At 43.9% G+C, this 21113-nt stretch overlaps 2 protein-coding genes across 2 annotated transcripts in view; both read right to left on the bottom strand.

Moving 5' to 3' along the window:
• Positions 1 to 4277, bottom strand: part of uckl1b (uridine-cytidine kinase 1-like 1b) — a 41613-nt gene extending 37336 nt beyond the window's left edge. Inside the window, 1 exon segment of the mRNA XM_083641648.1 lies at positions 4059 to 4277. Within this exon segment, the coding sequence (XP_083497774.1) occupies positions 4059 to 4126 (68 nt within the window). The 5' untranslated portion in view covers positions 4127 to 4277.
• Positions 4278 to 13077: 8800 nt separating this feature from the next.
• znf512b (zinc finger protein 512B) overlaps positions 13078 to 21113 on the bottom strand; it is a gene marked incomplete at its 5' end in the record, with an annotated part of 57661 nt that continues 49625 nt past the window's right edge. Inside the window, 7 exons of the mRNA XM_083640957.1 lie at positions 13078 to 14063; positions 14716 to 14814; positions 15741 to 15803; positions 17541 to 17642; positions 18297 to 18641; positions 20074 to 20364; positions 20899 to 20997. Of these exons, the coding sequence (XP_083497083.1) occupies positions 13704 to 14063; positions 14716 to 14814; positions 15741 to 15803; positions 17541 to 17642; positions 18297 to 18641; positions 20074 to 20364; positions 20899 to 20997 (1359 nt within the window). The 3' untranslated portion in view covers positions 13078 to 13703. The remainder of the gene's footprint in view (positions 14064 to 14715; positions 14815 to 15740; positions 15804 to 17540; positions 17643 to 18296; positions 18642 to 20073; positions 20365 to 20898; positions 20998 to 21113) is intronic.

Below are 21113 nucleotides of genomic sequence, written 5' to 3'. Positions count from 1 at the left end.
TTGCACAGCCCTACATTTTACCTTGATCAAATGTAGGGTTATACAAAGGAAGAACACCCTGTGTGCACGTACAGTACAGTATGCTATGAATACGATGGCACCAACCGTTATGTGTTGTTGATACACACATAACACATATGTTGACACATATGTGGGAAAATGCTGTCGACTTCCTGTTCCTGCTGTCACTTCTGCAATTTAATCATATGCAAACTGACATGTTTAGGGTGTTACTATTGACTAATAACCTTACAATACACACTGTATGTACTGTGTTGCATGTATGAGCAGAAGTTGACTATGACCCCGTCATAAACAAATAGCAACAAGCCCATTCAAAACAGCTCCAGGTGTGAGGCTGCTTATCGGAGTCAGCGACAGAGTGTGAATTTGCATATTAAACACCCTGCTAGGTTTATTTAAACCTGACACACTGGTCTGATCACATCTCACTCTGACCACATCTGCTGCAGCACAACACAACACCACAACTACACAGCTGGTCACACTAATAATAAATGTTCATTGACTGGAAATTGGAAGGAAAAATAGATTGCAACTTTCTCGTGTATTTCACTATCGTGATTGCATCCACACAGACTTCAACATCGGCTTTTGCAATCATATTTGAGCAAGAATGAAGCGGTCGTTCCTCCAACCAGAAGAGAACCTATTTAGGGAAGAGTTTAAACTTTTGCAAGAGTGTGAATGAGAGCGAGGGTTAAAATTCAGTTAATGGTTGTGGTGGTCCAGAGCCGTGTAGATAGAAGAGTCACGAAATCTCCATTTACTCCAATGGACCAGTTTTTTTACTCTCAAGAGATCCAGGAAGTAAGGTCCTGGATTAAGCAGCACTGTCGAGTAGCAGCAAAATGGACAGTTTGTGTTGTACTTTGAAGGTTTTTTAAGAATCAAATTGTACATTATCAGCTTTATTTTAGCATTCAAAAGTAGCACGAGACCCCTTCCTGGCTGTTCATTGGCTCATGAGTCACGCATTTTGGTCCTCCGCTGATGCCCCTCTCTCTCTAAATTGCTCTGGTTGTGGTTAATTAAAATTCAGAGCAGAGCACAACAGTCCAAAGAACTGATGTACATTAAGACATTGCTGAGAGTAACCAGTCTGGAACCCAACTTCCCCCAGAACCAGAACACTTCCCGTACTGGACTGAAACAAGTCTTAAGCCCATGGCACACCAATCAAACATTCTCCAACAAACACCAACAAACACCAACAGACAATTGTCTGTGAATGTTGGCAGATGTTGGAGATTGTTTGAAAGCATGGCACACCGACCAAACATATTCAGCACAACAGTCCCAAACATGTAAAAAAGAAACACCAGAAAAATAGAAACTGCACTGTGTTACAGCACATAGAAGATGGCTCAGACTGACAAAGTTAGTTATACATCTGTCGAGTAATACAATGATACACCCAGTTTATTTCTTTTGTAGCAACAGATGGCCTTAAACGCCACACTCACGTGACGCTTCTTGAGAGAGAGGTGAGGGAACGTGCATATTTCTGCAGACTTTATCGAGGGACCATGAAGGCGTCATGTGACAGGCAACCGCAGGCAACGCTAGTTGAAGCTTGGAGGTCCTGCTGATGGCAGCTGCAACAGTGTTTTCTCTGCTATCAACCTGGTTAATCTCGCTATATTCTTCACCACAGCGGGTCATTACCCACTGTGCACTTAATCGTGCACTAGTTCTGCATAAGCACCTGCAGCTCTCTCCTTATTTTACTGACGTTCTCAGTGATCACACGGCTGTTTACATGTGTTTCTGAACGGCTAGCTAGTTATTAGCATAGCTCGTTGTTAGCCGTCATGGATGTTCTCTCTCCCCCTCATTATGTAACCTTGCTGCGCATAACATTACTTATTTGCGGGAGTGCATGGGAGAAGTCTCCCGCTAGTGTTGTTGATGCCCAGTGTGATGGCACATGGTTGGCAGAGAAACGTATGTTTGCTGCGTCGCGTGTAACGTTAGGAGGCTCTGCCTCTGACCAAACTGACCAGACAACCGCAGGCATTAGGCGCGCATGCGTGAGCTCCGTTTCCATGGATACGCGACTGAAAACATGGGAAGTTACCAGACAACAGCGAACAGCGAACAACGCCGGATTGAACAAGTCGAATCCTGGCAAACATGACAGAACATCGCCGAACATCGCCAAACACGAACAGACAAGGACAGACAGCTATGGCACACCAAACGAACATTTGTCTTTGTTCGTGTTTGTTTGTGTTTGTTTGAGAATGTTCGTTTGGTGTGCCATGGGCTTTAGAGGTGGTGCCACTATCTATGAAACAAACGTGCAGTGATTAGCCTAGCCAGGTAGCAGTTGCTAGCAACACCTACTGCAGCTTGCGAGCGATCCACACCTCATCCAGCGACGACTGTACAAATCCACACGCCATTCCGACGACAGTATAGATCAGTGAAGAGAGCGATCGTAAAATAATGTCTACTTCTCTGTCATTCACAATCTAGTTAAAAGTCGTGCCTCCGTCGTCACTTTCTGCATCTCCAGATGTTCACTGAGTCCCGTGATCAAGCATTCATGGTTAGGAGGACCCACACAGCAGGTGGAGGGTCCAGGGGTCAAAGGTGAAACAAACAGGAGGGAGCGAGTGTGGTGGCGTTATCTTATCTCACCTACAGTACAGCATGCATGCATACTGTAGAGTATGGTGGACTCCATCTGGGTTATCAGTTAAAAGCAAACCAGGGCGCTATTAAAGATTAGCCTATGCAGAACCATGCCCTGGCCCCATGGTCACAGCTACAGTACACAACAGTCCACAACAGTCAACGCTGAGTATGAAAGCACCTGTGTGAAAGGCAGCAGGGCACCTGAGAGCAGACTGTGAGAAGCTTCTTCTGGGGCTGACACGGGGACCGGACCAGACCGGCCGGCCGGGCCCGGGCCCCTGCTCCACTGTAGTAGTAGTAGTAGTAGTAGTAGTAGAAAACTTGAATGTCCTCCAAGGAGGCAATATGTTGTACAGCACAGTTCATGAGGACACAGACACACACAACTCATAAAAATCATAAAATCATCTGTAGTGGTCAAAAATACGCAATAATACTGTGCATTAAAGTGCACGTGTTAGCAGCCCGGCATATTTATAGTGCGTATCTATGATATATAATATATATCATAGATACGCACTATAAATATGCCGGGCTGCTAACACGTGCACTACTGCATACTGCCCATTGCTGATGACCAGCTACGTTCTCAATCTCATAATCATAATAAAACAATCTCAATCTCATAATCATAATTAAACAACAATAACCGTACTAATAATAATAAAAACTTCAGATTCCCTTAATCTCACATCTTATCTAGCTGGATGATCAACATGGGGATAAATGAATGTTTTGCTCTGTGGGTCTGTGGCTACAGAGGATAAGAATAGTAAACAGCAAATAAGACGCAGGCAGGGTCACAGTCACAGTCTGACTACGCTGCTGCGTGCTTTTCCTCCTGACCTGCACTCTCTGTAAAGAAACTTTCTCCAACACTCTCTGCGTTTCTGCACGATCCTCACAACAACAACAACGGTGGATTAAACACAACACACACATCCACATATACATGAACCTGCCACCACGAGCTGACTCCACAGAGCGTGACGGGCGGCGACAGACTGACACAGCACTGACTGAGGAGGAGAGCAGTCAGACAGACAGACAGCACTGGTGTTGTCACTCACAGCAGCAGCATTATAATATAATACAACTAGTGTCACTATAAGTGACAGACGCAGACTTTCCTCAAGCGAACCAACGCCAACAAAAAACCCCAACGGCTACTTTTCTCCTAAAGGCACCTGGTGCTTGGAGCTGTCACTCTCGATCATGGGGATTTTGAAAGAGACAGACTCCGGGGGCCACTTTTTCCCCTCACCACGAGAGGAGTGGCCGTGCAAAAACACAGCTCACCTGGAACTAAGAAACACTAAGAATAATAGAAAAAAAATAAAAATAAAAATACAAGCAATAGCAAAGAGAAACATAAATAAACGTAAGGCACTTACCTGCCATCGGATCTTAGAGTCCAACAGCCAGATATTCTCGCTCCTGTGTACGCTGGCAGAGAGCTCATAACTGGAGAACAGAGCGGGGAGGCTTCCACTGACAGACAGGCTACTCTCCGACTCGCTGTGTTTTAACTCAGCTTATTATTGCCAGGAGGTATACAGCATGTATACACGCAACTCAAGCACAATACACCTCTTTAACACAACTGCCCTCTGGTACTACACACACCCACAGAGAGAGAGAGAGAGAGAGAGAGAGAGAGAGAGGAGAAACGCAACTTTAAACATCTGTTTTGCTTTCTATTCCCCACATTCTGTGGAGGGAGAGAGAGAGGGAGGGAGGGAGAGAGAGAGAGAGAGAGAGAGGGAGAGAGAGAGAGCACCGTAGCTTGGGAGAGAGAGAGAGAGAGAGGGAGAGAGAGAGGGCACCGTAGCTTGGGAGAGAGCGCACTCGAAGTGAAACCACAGTGTTTCCCTCCTCTTTCTGTCAGTCTCTCCACCCCTCCCCTTTACGTCGGCCAGCCAACAAATGTAAGAGGATAACCTATCCTCCAGATTATGTTCGTTAGCTGGTATTAATAGCATCAGGTTCGCGCGCACACACACACACACACACACACACACGCGCGCGTGCGCACACACACACGCCCACAAACACACGCACATGACAAGCTCGGGTCATCTGTCTTTGACAGTCACTGTCGCAATATTTCCCTGGAGGTGACAGAGAGAACAGCAGAGAGAGACAGTGAGAGACCACCAAGAGATAGATTGACAAACAGAGAGAGAGGGGGAGAGAGACGGGGAGAGAGAAAGAGAGAGACAGAGAAGCTGAAAAAGAGAGAGAGAGAGAGAGAGAGCAGAGAAACAGCCACCTATTATTGTCTTCTGATGTTGACGCTGTCTGAATCCACAGCAGAGACGCCCCCGGGGCTGTGGTGGAGAGGTGAAGGGAGCGAGCGAGCGAGACGGAGAGAGAGAGAGAAAGAGAGAGTGAGAGAGAAAGAGAGGGAGAGAGAGAGGGAGAGAGAGAGAGAGAGAGGACGACAGAGGGAAGGGCAGAGGGAGAGGCGATGTGCTATTCCCCTGGCAGGGACTTGCCATGCCTCTGTGTGCCTGACACCAGAGTCTGCAGAGACGTTTGCATGGCAGCAAAAGCACACACACACACACACACCGCACACACACACACACACACACACCGCACGCACGTCGCCCACACACACACACACACACCCACACCGCACGCACGGACACACACACCGCACACGCAGACACACACACACACACACACACACACACACACACACACACACACACACACACTGCTGTCCCCTCCCTGACTTAAGGAGGAGTGGGGCATAAACAGCATGATGAAACCCAAGACTACCTCTACTGCTCTATCAGCTGACAGTGTTAGGAATGGCAATGCACACATACACACACACACACACACACACACACACACACACACACACACACACACACACACACACACACACACGAGAGAGAGAGAGAGAGAGAGAGAGAGGTCCAAACTTGTACAGACAAATGGTTCTCAGAGATCAGAGGAGGCTAATTGTTTTCCAGTGCAGCAAAAACAAACCCATGAATTGTCCAGGTCCACAGCTCAACCGCCCTGTTCTGTTGCATTACGGCTTAAACCAACACTTGGGCGTTCCCAAAATTAAAATATCTGGAGAATGGACTTGACAAGATCTCATTTTCTGTTTACTTCCATGCAACAACAACAACAACAACAACAATGACAACAACAACACACAAGGGGAGAGACGCAAGTGATTTCAGTGTTTTCCTCTTTAAACGTGCTGTGTGTTTTAGCTGGAGTGGGAGACAGCTGCGGAGCAAGAACCCTGAACTGGTTGCTATGCCAGACATTCAGCCAGTTCTCTCTCTCTCTCTATGGCAACAGAGACGCGCCCAAGGGTTGTACTGTAGTCAGTAGTCTCCGGAGCTGATGCAATACGGACAGACTCGCACTATAAGCATAGTGAGACAAATGGTAGATCATTGTATTAAACAAGACTTGGAAACACCAGCCAAGCCCTAAAAACGTCACGAGTATAAATTTTTATGATTTAATCACAAAAGAAATAGAGAAAGGAATGTCTCTGTGGGCATGGTGCTGGATGGAGGTCACATTTCAGAGGGGCCATAAAGGTGCCATAAAATAGTTGGACACGACCCAAATACCAAACCCTGACTCAACGCTTATCTATTTCAGAGTCTAGGACAGAGTTACATAAGGCACAATTAGGTGATACTGGAGCCTATAAGTGATATACGTTGTGTTCATTTATGCCTTCCAAACTATTAAAATATGACTGCCAACTTCACGTGATCAAAACACATATACATTTGTTATGATTAAACTTTATTAATTATATTAGAGTGAACTGTTTTCTATTTGTACTTTTTTTTGCAACTATTGCCCACCCTTATATCCAGGTCAAGACGGCCACGGTTGTAGCCTAAATGTGAACACAATATATGAGTATAACTTGAATGCTTGTGGTGCCAATTCAGTGAGTCTACCCAAGGAACAACACACACAGCACCACACACAGTTCAAATGCAACCATTCCAGTGTAATACCGCCCTCTTGTGGCGCAATACGGGACTGAAGCAGGAGACTGGCTTTATAAGCTGCATTCATTGCACAGAGCTGCCTGACAGGGACTCCACTTTAAAGGGAACACGCTTGAGTCTTGTGTGCAACAGTCTGTGTGCATATTATTCGTTATTCGTAATGTCATTTAAATGCCATCACTGCCATCTCTGGTAGCTACTCGTGCTGCAGTGAACATCGAAAATACCTCGCCACGCTTTTCTCGTCTTCTCGCAAATCAATTTTCATAAGCTGCAGCATTATTTAGGCCATCCATTTCTCTGTTCAGTAAGTTCACATGCAAGGTAGACTATTATTAGACTATTAACTGGTAGTCTACTGTATGTATTTTTATTATGCCATTATTAACCTGGTTGGTTTATTTGTGAAGTTATACGACCTCGTGTCATGACTTGGTAATGCCTGCTGTAATAAGCAAGCGTGAGAGGGACAATGGTCACGTCCGTTACGCACGCGCCCAGCCGGGAAACGGTCGTGTGATCAAAGCAGCCGCTGTTCACATTATTATTAGTAACATGAAAAGCTACATTGTAACTTCCTGGCTTCCATTACTGCGTGACACACAGGATTCTTCCTTTGTAAAGACACGCTGCGCGTGGCAGCTATAGTGCAAAGAGATGCTTTAATAGCCAATGGCCCAAGAATTCGGCAAAAAAAATCGGTCCAAGAAGCCATTCGGTGATTGCCTCGCCTCCCGAATAGCACCTCGAAAGCAAACTGTGTTTACCTGCTCGACACTGAGGAAGTTTTCTCTTCGCTGTCCATCTTTGAGAGGCTTCCTTCTCTGCTCACGGCAGACATTGTTTTTTCTTCTGTGTTGACACTCAGCTGTTCAGTAGGGAGTCCGAGGCCGCGAGGCACCATGGAGCTTGTAGTCTTATCGCCTGTCAGAGTCTGTGCGGCTGCAACAGCACCGACCCAATGGCGGACTGCGAGTCCCAGAATGCCCCGCGGCTGCTCCTGCCCCCCCCCCCCCCCCCCCAGATCTGTAAGGCATGTGCAGTATTCATAATCATATAAGGGCCTGTCCCAAAGCTGCCTGTGGGTGAAGTGAACAGGCCGTGCCGTGCGTGGCCACGTGTGAATGGATTTAGACCTGACAAATTATTACCACTGTAATTTTTTAGCTTTATTACTATTCTAGTAACAGGGACAGATTGTCTTTATACTTTTTCTGATGACTTTGTCTACTTTAGCTTAAAGGAACACTCCGCCCATTTTCAACCAGCTTTGTATCATTAGAACATCAGTAGTATATCAGAAAACTGTAAACGGTTTTGAAGTCTGTCATTTAATTTGACAGTTATTGAGTGTTAAAGTGTGGACCAGTGGTCCATACTAACTCAAATTAATAACTCATTAACTCAAATCAACTCTCAATAACTGTCAAACATTCTGTCATTCATCTAGTTTGACAGTTATTGAGAGTTGATTTGAGTTAATGAGTTATTAATTTGAGTTAGTTACTTTAACACTCAATAACTGTCAAATTAAATGACAGACTTCAAAACAGTTTACAGTTTTCTGATATACTACTGATGTTCTAATGATACAAAGCTGGTTGAAAATGGGCAGAGTGTTCCTTTAAGTTACTTTTGATTCATGCTTGTGATTGAGTGAACTGTATAAAATAAATAATATTTGACTGATAATGTAGAAGCTATAATAGGAAAGGGTTTCAGACATTCCAAAACCATCCTTCAAGATTACTCACTCACAGCACCAAATCAAACCAAATGGTGGTACTTTAAAGGATACTAGTCAAATGACAAAATAAACACTTACTGACTAGATGCTCTATATCTGAGCTATCTATATTGAACGATTAAATTATTTTCCAAATGGATATTTTGGAATAGAACTGTTCGGCTATATATTTAACCGATTATAGAGTGCTACAGATAATAGTTGACACAAACTTAGTCAACAACATTTTATTAATTAGTTGAGGGATAATAATGCACAGGTAATACAACAAGTTTGGGAAAACAAATTGTAACAGTTGAGACTCAAAGGAGGTGCGACGCCTCCAGATGTTAGGTACTATACAGCCTCATTTCAGATGTGGACACCTTAAATACATCAGCCGGTTATAATCTACAACATCATCTCCTACAACTCTCAATAAGTTTCATCACAATGTCCTAGTAGACAATATGGGTGGATGCCATTTTCCTGCGTTTAAAGTTGGCAGCATACAAAATGGACCACTGTTGTCCAAAAGTAAAAGGGCAAAATTGTGTAAGGGGGATTTCTAAGGATTAACCTTGGAAATAACATTGCTGACAAAGGGAAGACACTTGAGCCTGCTGTTTCCCCAGGTACAAAAGTCACACCACACTAGAAAGCTCCAACAACACTCCTATTTCAAGCCTATTTCATGGTATAAGTGCACTAAATACAGAAACAAAACACACATACATACGCCGCCCTTGTCCCATATTGAATCGATAATAATCAAGGACTCTCTCAATGTGTTTGTCATCATGTACTGAAAAGCTCAATTTATGTGCGTCATCAAAATGGATAAAATAACAGTGTATGCCGACACATAACTGTACAGATGTTACTCATCTAAACTCGCAGCACTGCTGCTAACACCGCGGCTGCTTTTGTTAAGAACAAAGAAAACGTTGAAATAAAAACTTTTTTTTACCGCCGCGACGGTACTGCAGCAGCACCGCGAAAACAAATGAGCAACGTCTGTATTCACCTTATTCTTTTGCCCACACATGGACGCTTCCGTATTACGTCATTTCGTAATAGTATTTCCGTTTTGACTTGCCAAAAACCCCGCAGGCAAGATGGCCGCCCACACTCCCCTCCTAAACTGGCAGAATTACTCCCCCATAAACTAACATATAATTTTATGTAGAATGCAGAGGACATGTAACTGTTTAGTTAAACTTGCATTCCAGGAATATTGTGCTCTAAAGATGACGTTAGTGGAGTCGAGACTGTTTCATCCTGAAACCCACATAGGTTGCGCCAGGCGTAACCTATGTGGGATTCGAAATAAAGCATCCAAGATAGAAACGTTATGATTATAGCCACATTATAAACAACAAACTAACGCTGGTGATCCGTATGGAAACAGTGTTACTCGAAATGGTTAAAAGTTATATCAATTTGGTCATTCAGTGGCATTTTACTGCCATATAACATAACTAACTGTAGCGGCTAATATTAGCCACAGTAGACAACTAGCGCTGAACCGGAAGAACAAATACGTTTGCGTTGAACGCGGAAGAGAGAAAAAGTGGGCGTGGTGAATAAGGTGAATAGGCCTACAATGTTCTTTGTGGACTACAATTTTTAAATCTCTCTTTTTTTTTATTTTAGATTTCATAATATGTAAAAGCATTTTCAAAGCAAACAAACAAAAGCAGGGGAGTGGGGGGTGGGGGGGGGGGGGGGGCGGGAGCCATACAATTTTGAGAATACACTTATCAATATCAAAATATCAGCAAGCCAACGAAACCAGCTAAATATGGTGTATTGCTGTACTCTCTACACATGTTGCAGTTCGCTCACACTGCGGGATATGTGTTCTCCACATCGTAAGGAAGACGGATAGTAAAGGGTGTGATAAAAATAGAAAATACCCACTGTTAAAAGCAGTGCTAAACTATCATATTGCAACACCAAAGCTTGTTAGGTAAACACAGTCAATGTGACATTATTAATGAAAGAAAACGAGTAACAAGCAGCTGATGAACTGATCTGTGCCATGGCGTAACACTCGTCGAGAAAAGTGTTACCATTTCAGACATCCAGTCATTATAAAGGTGCTAACTGACTTTATACAAACACACACACACGCGCGCACACACGCACACACACACACACACACACACACACACACACACACACACACACAACAGTTACAGGCCAAGGTCTGGACAACTCTTATTGAAAACGTCAGAGGACCCACCAGTGCTTGTCTAACTTCACCATCAGCTGAACCTCTTTCAAAACAAAGATCTACCCCACTGCAAGAGACAGACACGTGCACAATCATCCCCAGCTGAATATACTCCACCAGTTGATTAAAATGGAGGAAATTCAGCTCAAACAAATCTTTGCTTTTTAGAATAGAAAAGGTCATGGTGTAGGGATGACACCACCCGGGACGCAAATATACATTTCAAACTCGGTTTTTCTTTCAAATGCTCCGTTGACATCAGTGCTTGTAGTGGGGTGCAGCATAGCTCAACAGATCGTAACAATTGTTCATTTGGTTTGAAAGCACCACATTTGGCAGCTGTGTGTTGATCGATATATTGGGAAGAGGACTGGATATTGGGCCGTCGCGAACTCGCACCGATGGCGGCCACAGCAGCCATTTTTTCAAAATGGCCGCTACCAGCGGTTGGTCAAAATTTCCTATCCCAATCGGACCCACATGCAATAACGATAGTTAAGCATTGTAACTCTAGCTCTACGATCACAAGCAGAGCCCCTGGACATGGGCTCACGTGCTCAAGTGGCGGAGCCTTACATTGTAATAAAACATATTTTCCACTTTGACTTGTATGTAAATGATATGTGCTGCTGAAGACATGGAAACAGCAGCTTGGAGGGGGTAGCAAAAGTGTTCTATGCCAGCAGCAATCGCTGGCAGCCATTTTGAAAAACGGCCGCGATGGTCATCAGAATGCCAAACTGCAATCGCCCAATATCCAGATTTGTTCTATATATATATTTAGCTGTACATGTACCAAATTTGGCGCTTTTATCACAAAATGAATAGGGTAGCCACGCCCCTCTCTATTGATTTTAATGATGACATTGACATTGGTTGGTGCAAAATTGAGAGGACTTGCCGGTAAGCAGAATATGGCAAGATGAAATAGTGGACTCACTGAGTAGCATCAGGTATCATTAGCAGTCCTTAAGGTAGAGTGGCAAGTAAAGCACCCTTAGTATCTTACCAGAATATCCTCACATCACAACTGTATAGACTCCCAAAGCTATCAGATTGCTATCTAGGTAATACACACAAGAGAATATAAAATAGATCTATGATCTCTCTTTTTCTTTTCTTTTCTTTTTAGCAAGCAAGTCATTATTTATTATGGACATACACTGCAAATATAAATCACATATTTATGGATCTTTAATTTGCTCAAATCATTAATATAACTGTGGATTCAAGTATCTACTTTAAATGTGTTAAAGTGAAAATATTATTCTCTGATTGCACACATTTAGATTTGAAATTAAAGTAACACATTGTTTCGTTTTGTAATCTCAGGCTAAACTAACATTGACCGGTAGAGGAGCCTTGCATTCAACAAGACCAAGTTATGGCTTCGTGTGGTGAGTTATAATCATGTGGCCGCGTCGGATCACATTATACACTAACTAGAAAGAGTTGAACATGCCGCTCAGTACCCATCTAAACACAAATTTAGTTTTTCTCTAGTTAATCTTAAAATCCGATGAGAGTAAAATAATCCCCGCTTCTGTGCCTTACAGCAACTAGGTTGGGTTGAATACTCCTGGAGTGCAAAAATACAATAGGGGGAGCGGGAGGGTTAAGAGTTAAAGTGCAAGACAATAGCTTTGAGCGACCAGGAATCAATTCATATACATAACATGTGAATCTTCATTTGCAGGTTTTCTGTTTCATAAAAGACCACCCTCAACCTCTCTACAAAAGATAATTATTTGTATTCTCTCCTCAACTCTTTGATTCAAGCAAGCAAAAGCAGTAAGCCAAGGACACACACCTGTATGGCCCCGCCCACTTTAAGCAGTAAGCCAAGGACACACACCTGTATGGCCCCGCCCACTTTAAAATGGTGTTATCTCATTTGATTGTGCCGCAATGGTGCAACAAGCTTCACACAAAATTCCTCCTTCTGTCCAACATTTAGCATTTGTCAGTCCTATCTTTTAGACAGAATACTTCAAGTTTTTTTAGATCAATTAAAAATTCCATATTTAGCATTATTGTAGCTGAATAATATATCGTAAACCTATACCTTACTGATGGAAATCTCAGACCCTTTCACTTTTTGTCGATATTCTGCTTAATATGCGTAGTGTAAAAGAACTATGGATATCATGTTTTGACAGTTAATTATGGCTGTCAAAGCACATAGCTTTCATCATCATGTGATGCAAGTACAATCTCAAAAATAAACGTCATTGAACTGAAATAAAAACCAAATCCAAATGACAGCGACATAACTGTAGGGAAAACAGAGTGGAATATGATGAACAACTGACCATTGACTAACATTTAGCTTAGAATATACTGTATATGTACTTGTTCTCAAACATAAAAAAGGGAAAACAATAAAAACAAAAACACAAAGAAATAAAAAACAAATAAAAATACAACATTGCACTGTAGCACGTACTGCAAAGAATTCTGATTGCTCATGATCCAATTTGACCCGGCAGACTTGAAAATGATAGATGGCATCATTGCTTTGAGTATATAGATATATAGATATAGATATTGTTTATGTACATAGTACAGTATCTCCGTGGGAAAGAAAATGTGAAAACACTAGCTATCATTAAATGACTCCACCATGCTAATAGAATTATCCTTTTTGAAACCTCTCAAACACAACATGAATCTACAGACTTGTAGAGAGAATTACGCTCAATTCGTTTTGGAATACTACTTTCGTTTAGAAAATGCTATCCATGTACAAATCAGAATTTGATCTTTGATTACTATTGACACCCCTGTTGTGAGTAGAGAAACTGAAATGTCTGCCTTAAAAAGTGGAATGAGAAATAAAACACTACTGTTAGCCGTGAGTACTGTTTATAACAGTAGACGTTACCTGTAGGGCTTCAAAACCGAGATTTCGAGATTTCAAGTCTGGACTAAATGTTTCCCTTGTCAATGGTTGTTTTAGCTTTCTCCTCAATGCTAAGTCCTTGTGGCGTTAGTAAGGTCTTTTAGCTTCCTGGCGTAACACAAACACATAGCATCCTCTCTGGCTCCTGGGTCGCTGAAAACAGAGCTACTCTGACGACGACAGCCTCTTGGGTTTGCTCCGTCTGGCGATGGAGGCGTGGGGCTGTCTGTTTTGGCCTGAACTCCCGCTGTCTGTAGGGATGGGGATCGGAGTGGTGGGGGTCTGTGTCGGGCCTGGGGGAGGGCTGAGGGCGGGGGTTGAGTTTAGAGCGGCGGTCGGCGGGGCCGGAGTGTTTGTTTGTTGGAGCGGGGCAACCACAGGGGGGCGCTCTTTGGGCTTGCGGCCCCTCTTCTTGCCGCCGGCGGCGCCGTTCCTCACCTCGGCTTTGAGCCCGTTGTCCTCCGGTGCCTGCTTGCTCTGCTTGCTGCCGGAGACCACGTGAGTGGCTGCTGCGCGGAACCAGTTCTAAGGCAAATCAAGCACATTGTTACTGTTCAACCCAGTGCACGCTGTGAGGAGGCAGCAAGGAGCATGTTGATGGCTGTGTATAACCTTCCTATTGTATCTAACAATCTAACAGAGTTCATAAATTAACATGGCGTGTCTGACGGAGGAGTGGTAATACGCCACACTGTGTACTTACTTGCATATTTAATAGAGAGGCAAAGTGACCGCCTACTTCCTGCTTCAGCACTGTACCAGAGAATTTCATCCGCCACTTATTTTCCCATAGACATTTTGTAAAATGCTTATAAAATAGTTTTACGTGTTCAAACCAAACAGTTCAGATATATTTAGAAACAGGAGAGACCACGTCACATTTCACTTGGACCAAAACAAAATTGCGGATTTAAAGAAAATATTTTTTTGATGTAGTTTTGAAATGAGTGAAATGTTTTATGATCTCTCCTGATTCTAAATAGCTATAGCTGAACTGTTTGGTTTGACCAAGTAAAACTATTTTTATAAGCATTTTTACGAAATGTCTATGGGAAAATAAATGGCGGATAGAAATCTCTGGTACAGTGCTGAAGCAGGAAGTAGGCGGTCACTTTGCCTCTCTATTAAAAGCCTTGAGTTAATGAGTAGTGTGAGCGTGATTGAAGTGTGGGCCCACCTGCGAGTGTGTCTTGCTGATGTGGTATTTGACTCCGCTCTCTGAGCTGAACTCCTTCTGACAGATCAGACAGGTGTACTTCCCCAGTTCACCACCTCCCTGCACAACACACACACACACCTCATTCACCTCAAAACCATCTCTGTAGCAAAACCATGCAATACACAACATGCTTCATCATCTCTATAGCAAAACCCATGCAATACACAACATGCTTCATCATCTCTATAGCAAAACCATGCAATACACAACATGCTTCATCATCTCTATAGCAAAACCCATGCAATACACAACATGCTTCATCATCTCTATAGCAAAACCCATGCAATACACAACATGCTTCATCAGTGTGCAGCCTACAATTCACTGCCCTGTGAATTGTAGGCTGCACACTCACATGTGTGTAGGCTGCACACTCCATCTGTCTGTGGACAGATTTTGCTAGCAGAGTTTCGCCTCATCGCCCGTTCGCTAGAGTTGAAAAATTTCAACTCGAGCGAATAATTTGTGTTTTTTTCACCTTGGTGGGAACGTGCAGGTGTTACGGCTGGCGTGATCCCATCGCAAAATGGTCTCTATTCAACTCAACTTGTTTTTTTGGTGTGAAAATACCCATCATGCACTATGATGGTACTGTAGGCGGCTACTTAACAACTTACTGTTAAATGAAGAAAGGTATTCTAAGTAAGGGTATTAGCCTTATATGCAATCACCTTATAGCTGCTTCCTGATTTTAACGTTTAAAAAATGTTTTGCATAAATACATTTTGGACATTGATGGATCATTAGCAAACATCTGGGAACTTTGATCTGCTCTCTATCCCTGCTGTTAATTAGTTAATTGTTCTACAGCCATTAGCTATTATGGCAAAGATATCATCCAGTAGGAGGGCACAGGAACAGACAAGACGAACGCACAAGTCACATAGCTTAGGTTTACGGAGACAAATGAAATCATGATGCTAACGCTCTTACAGGTGGATGAAATCATGATGGTAACGTTCTTACAGGTGGGATGTTCATACCTGGCTGCAGTTTGCTAGATGGGCTTTGAGTCCTGACACACTGGAGTAGACAGCTTCACAGTCCTGAGACAAAGCAGAGACCCACACTTGAGTGAGCAATGTCGACACCACCAATCCGTGTTCACATGACAGCGATATGTCTATTGGGTAACATTATCAAATCAGCTCATTAACGTGCATATTAGTAGTGTATATTGATTCATTATTAGTCATTATCACCTTCTTCTGCACCGCACTTTAGCTGTTGGTTTACAAGTTGCTGCACATGAAATTGCACTCTTCCTATGCGTATGTTAATGGGATATACTTTAAATACAATAGTGCAGAATAAGTGATAAGTAGTTTGTAATGACTAATAATAAACCAATACACTACTAATATGCACGTTAATTACAATTTATTAGCTAATCTGTGCTCCCTAATCTAAAGTGTTAGCATCGATTGTTGTAAACTCACACTCGGAGAATGTGAACAGCCGTGTGTTTTCCCCCATCGAATGTGGGAACTAATGTTCTGCACATGGTGACACATTATTCAGAGCCGGCCCTCCCTATAAGCAAACTAAGCAGCTGCTTAGGGCCCCGTAGCTGCCAGGGGGCCCCTGTGGGAAGAAGATGGCAGAGGTCTGGTCTTGACCACACACTCATTTTTTAAGCTAGAGCTGAGCTTCTGGACTGGTATTAGCGGCGGAAGCTAGAAACCTAGAAGAATAGGTAGCGGTACCACGAACCATGTTATGCTAGCTTGCTCCATGGTAGGAGTTTAGATAACCAAATAGTAATGGTAAAAGGTGCAGACTAAAAAGTGACTTTACTCTTAAATTCTATCTTCCCAGGAATGTTTCAACGATCCAGAGGAAGTGTTCCATAAGGAAAAGGCTCTATCTATATAATAGTATTTTTCATTGCATTAGTTCTAGGGCTACGAAAGTAGTCAAATAGTGGCTGTTCTAGTCCTGTATGGATGAATATCAGAACCAAATTAAATGTGATCAAAGAGAACAGTAGGGTAATGAGTCAAAAGGTATTCTACCCATAATATCATTCAACTATTGGACTCATTTTATTCTTTGCTGATAGAATTCTCTCTTTTTCACCCTATTCAATTTGGTTACTTGATTCTGCAGTCTACAGTATGCTTTTCTCTCACTAACTGAACCTGACGTCATGGACATATTTTTAGTTTGGTCTCTTTGTGTCATTAAGCACTTTAAATCATTATCCATCCAGGGTGCACCTTTGTGGCTTGAATATGACCATACTTAGCATTGTAATTAGCATTTTTCATCACAGTAGGCAAGGCAAGGCAGCTTTTGTATAGCACATTTCCTGCACTGATTGTGGCAATTCAAAGTGCTTTACAGAGTAATAATAATATGGTAAAGGTAAAAGTTTTCCAGTTCAAATGTTCAAAAGTACAGAAAAGCGATACAAAATATAAAAGATGAAATTGGACTCATTAGAACCACAGGAGTCTTTACAGCCATGTGTGACGTGACATCAGCTACAGTGCTTACTGTAGAGTTTAAGAGCTCCAGGGTCTGAAAGACACAGCATGCAGTGAAAAGATGTTATTCTCATTTTTCTTTCATATTTCTGCTCACTGTGGTGCTTACACAGTCATGGAATTGTAGCAATTGGGTATGGCAAGAAAGCTGATACTCTTGTGAATCCAAAGAGCCCATTCATCGCTTAAAATAATTGTAATATAAATGTATATAAACCTATCCCGCTTAGGGCCCCCAGATGTGCAGGGCCGGCCCTGACATTATTAGAACATGCAGTCAACGTTCTTTCTTACTCTGTTGGTGCAGCAGATGAAGCCCTTCTCCTTGACTTCGTTCTTCCAGCTCTCCAGTAGCTCAGCGCTGAAGTTGGGGAGTCCAGGCCGGGTGTAGTTTAACTAAACCGCAAGAAAGAAAGGAGCATCTAAAATCAATAGTCCTTGTAGTATCACGATGTTACTGTGAGTGCAGAGACAGATAGAAAGAAGAGAGAGACTTGGGCGATATGTTTATCTGTTTGATGTCAAACACAAGGTTACCTTTTCCCCCTTACTTCAGTGTGCCGTTTGAGTGTGTGTCCTTTTCATGTTTTGATGCTTTTCATGCAGTGAGTAATACATCTGTGCATCTGTACATCTACCCCCATGAATGTGCCTTTGAGCAACAATGAGGCCATTTACACCTGGCATTAACATGTGTTTTCTGTCATCAGATTGCAATCAGATTGTGCTTTATCCCTTGAAAGTACAGGTGTAAACACCCCCACCAAAACGCATTGAAGAAGGATTGCAATCTGATCGGCCAAACCACCTCCGGAGGTGGTCAGGGATGCATTGTGTACACATTGAACACAAGTGTAAATGCAATGTGTCCTCTCAATCTGGATACAGCAACTTTATGTGGATTGAGAGGACAACCATTTATCTGCCATCAGATTGCAATCAGATTGCAAATATCTGATGGCAGAAAACGCATGTTAACGCCAGGTGTAAATGGCCTCAATATGTCTATATGTGTATAAGGTGTGTAATGCCTGCACACACTGTCCTCACCCTCTTGCTGTCCGGCACCAGGTCATCCTTGATGCGGCGCTTGGTGCCCCAGTCCTTGGCCAGCTCGTCCTCTGCGATCTCCTGCAGGTGGAACACGGCCACCTGGGCCGAGCGGCGTCGCACTCTGCCGCTGGGGGTCCGGTCCAAGTCCTCCCCCAGGCTCTGGTTCTGTGGCGCTGCTGCCGTCTCTCTGCTTCTGTCCTGCTCGCGCTCCCTGTCCCTCTCTCTGTCCTTCTCCCTGGCCTCCTTCTCCTTCTCTCGAGGCCGGCCCGGCGGTGCTTTCTCCTGCCACTCCTTCCTCTCGGGCTCCCTTCTGCCTCCTGACGGGGGCTCCTCGGACGTCACCTGGAGGAGAGGCGAGACACTTGTCTGAGTGGGGAAATGTGGAGAAACCTTCACAAAACAAGGAATGGATTGTCATTTCTGAACATGAGCGAAGCCCTCAAGGCACACCTGAGGAAAAAAACCTGATTAAAGCTACAGTAGCCATTGCACAGTGGCGGCTGTAGATTTGCCCAGAGCTGTGTATATAGAAGAGTCGCAACATCTCCATTCACTCCAATGGACCAGTTTTTTTTACTCTCAAGAGTTCCAGGAAGTAAGGTTCTGGATTAAGCAGCACTGTCGAGTTGCAGCAAAATGGACAGTTTGTGTTGTACTTTGAAAGTTTTAGTTTTTTTTAGAATCAAATTGTACATTATAAGCTTTATTTTAGCATTCAAAAGTAGCGCGAGACCCCGGCTGTTCATTGGCTAATGAGTCACACATTTTGGTCCTCCGCTGACGCCACTCTCTCTCTAAATTGCTCTGGATTTGCCCAAATGACCATGTGGTGTCAGGAAGGGGAGTGACCAATCAAAACTTCAGAAATACAAACTTTCTCCTAAACAACAGTAAGCGGGTGTCCAGAGAAACCTGGACTCACCGACATCAGATCTTTTGCCTTTCTCATCCCTTTGGTATAAAGCAGGCAGCAGTTCTCAACCTTTTTAATAAGGACCCCTAATTCAGTCCACATTAGGGCCACGGACCCCCCTTTGATGCAAGTTGGTCCCTCGAACCAAAATCGGAGAATAATGTTATCATTATTATTAGATTGTAGGGAGAGAGATCACAGTGAAACTATGATCAAAATAGTCCGTCTCCTACATTCTATAATTGTTCTTGTAAAGGAAATAATGAAGTTTGACGATTCATCACTTTGCTGGGGACTCCCGCCCCCTGGTGGTCCCCGCACGCCACGTTGAGAACCACTGGTACAGGACCAATCAGCTGGTACAGGACCAATCAGCTGGTACAGGACCAATCAGCTGGTACAGGACCAATCAGCTGGTACAGGACCAATCAGCGTGACGTCACTTGCCAGCCAGAAGTGCGGAACCCCGCGGCAGTTAACTAGTATGAGTTGTGCCAAACAAACGTTAATATCTCAAAAACTATACATCACATTGCTTATATTTTGAGTGAGAGCAGAATTAGCTCAAGAGTTTGATGTATAATATAATGCATGTCGTGTTAAAGTTGCGTGAACTGTCGCAGTTTTTAAAATGTAAACAGAGTCATCCGGCTAGAGTCAGACACACAAGCCTCCCAAAGCTCAGGCTCCATAGGGTTCCATTGCCGTTGCCACCCAGTGAGAGCGGGTTGTTTACCAAAGTGCCGCTCGGCTGATCCCTCTGGTATAAAGTGACCACAGACCGGCCGGGTTGGCAAACGTGTTATACAATTTGTTTTATTGTGCACAATGTTATTTCCCCTCGTAAATAGTTTGTCTTACCCTCTCTTTGCCTGTGTTGTTGTTGGTGTCGGTGGTATTGTCCTTGTTGCTGTTGTTGTTGTTGTTGTTGTTGGTGGTGGTGGTGGTGGTTGTGGTGGCGGTGGTGCATGCAGCAGTGATGGCGGGTGGGTGTTCAGTGCGTACGTGGTAGTCTCTGCCCGTCTTGGAGCGGTAGGTCTTCCCACAGTGCGGGCACAGGAACACGGGCTTCTCCTCCTCGGAGAGCTCTCTGCCACAGCGCTTCCGGTGGTACTGGTAGCCCATCAGACTGGCGAAGTGGGCCGAGCAGCCCTGTTGTTGCACGTGCGGAAAAAGCCAGAATATATATATATAAAAGAGACCGAAATGAAACAGCAGGAAAACCCATATTAAAAAGAGGAAACTGGGGAAGTGGAGCACGGCGTGGGTTTTAATGGAACACAATCATCACGGTTTTGGTCTATATTTTGTGGTTTTGCTGTTAAAAAAGACGCTGCTCATTTGTCAGCGTGGAGAAAATGTCAGAGTGTGTTTTTCAGCTCTCTTCCTCTGCCTGCCTCTTTGCACTGTAGTGTGAGTAATGGGAAGCAGAGTGTTGATGTAGTTTTGGGCAACGTGTCAAGAACACGGCGAAGAGGAAAAAGGAGGGAGAGACAAAAGACGGAAGGCGGGGACGGGGACGGGGACGGGGCCAAAAGAATAGAGGGACAAATATCACAATGAAAGACAGCAAAGGTGGATGAATGGACAAGAAGAAGGACATGAGAAAGGGGGAGTAGTGTAGAGAGAGAGAGAGAGAGAGAGAGAGAGAGGGAGGAGCAGAGCAGGAAAAGAAGGAGTGCATACCTCACTGGGACACTTGATTCGTCCCATCTGTTTGAGCACTCGGCGCAGCCTCTCTCTCTCCTCCTGCTCGTCCCCCGTGTGGCCTTCGCTCCCCGAGGGCTGCAAAGGGGGGAACAAATAGAACGTCGCACCGTGAGCGTGCGCCTTCGTAACACCTCCCCCCCCCCCCCCCCTCCTCCCTCCTTGCCTCCAGACTGCGATGGAAATGTGTTTTC

Source organism: Poromitra crassiceps (genome assembly GCF_964638095.1).
Source record: "Poromitra crassiceps genome assembly, chromosome: 8".
NCBI classification, from domain to species: domain Eukaryota; kingdom Metazoa; phylum Chordata; class Actinopteri; order Beryciformes; family Melamphaidae; genus Poromitra; species Poromitra crassiceps.
The sequence above is the reverse complement of the archived record's forward strand: the minus strand, read 5'-3'. Positions and strand labels throughout refer to the sequence as shown.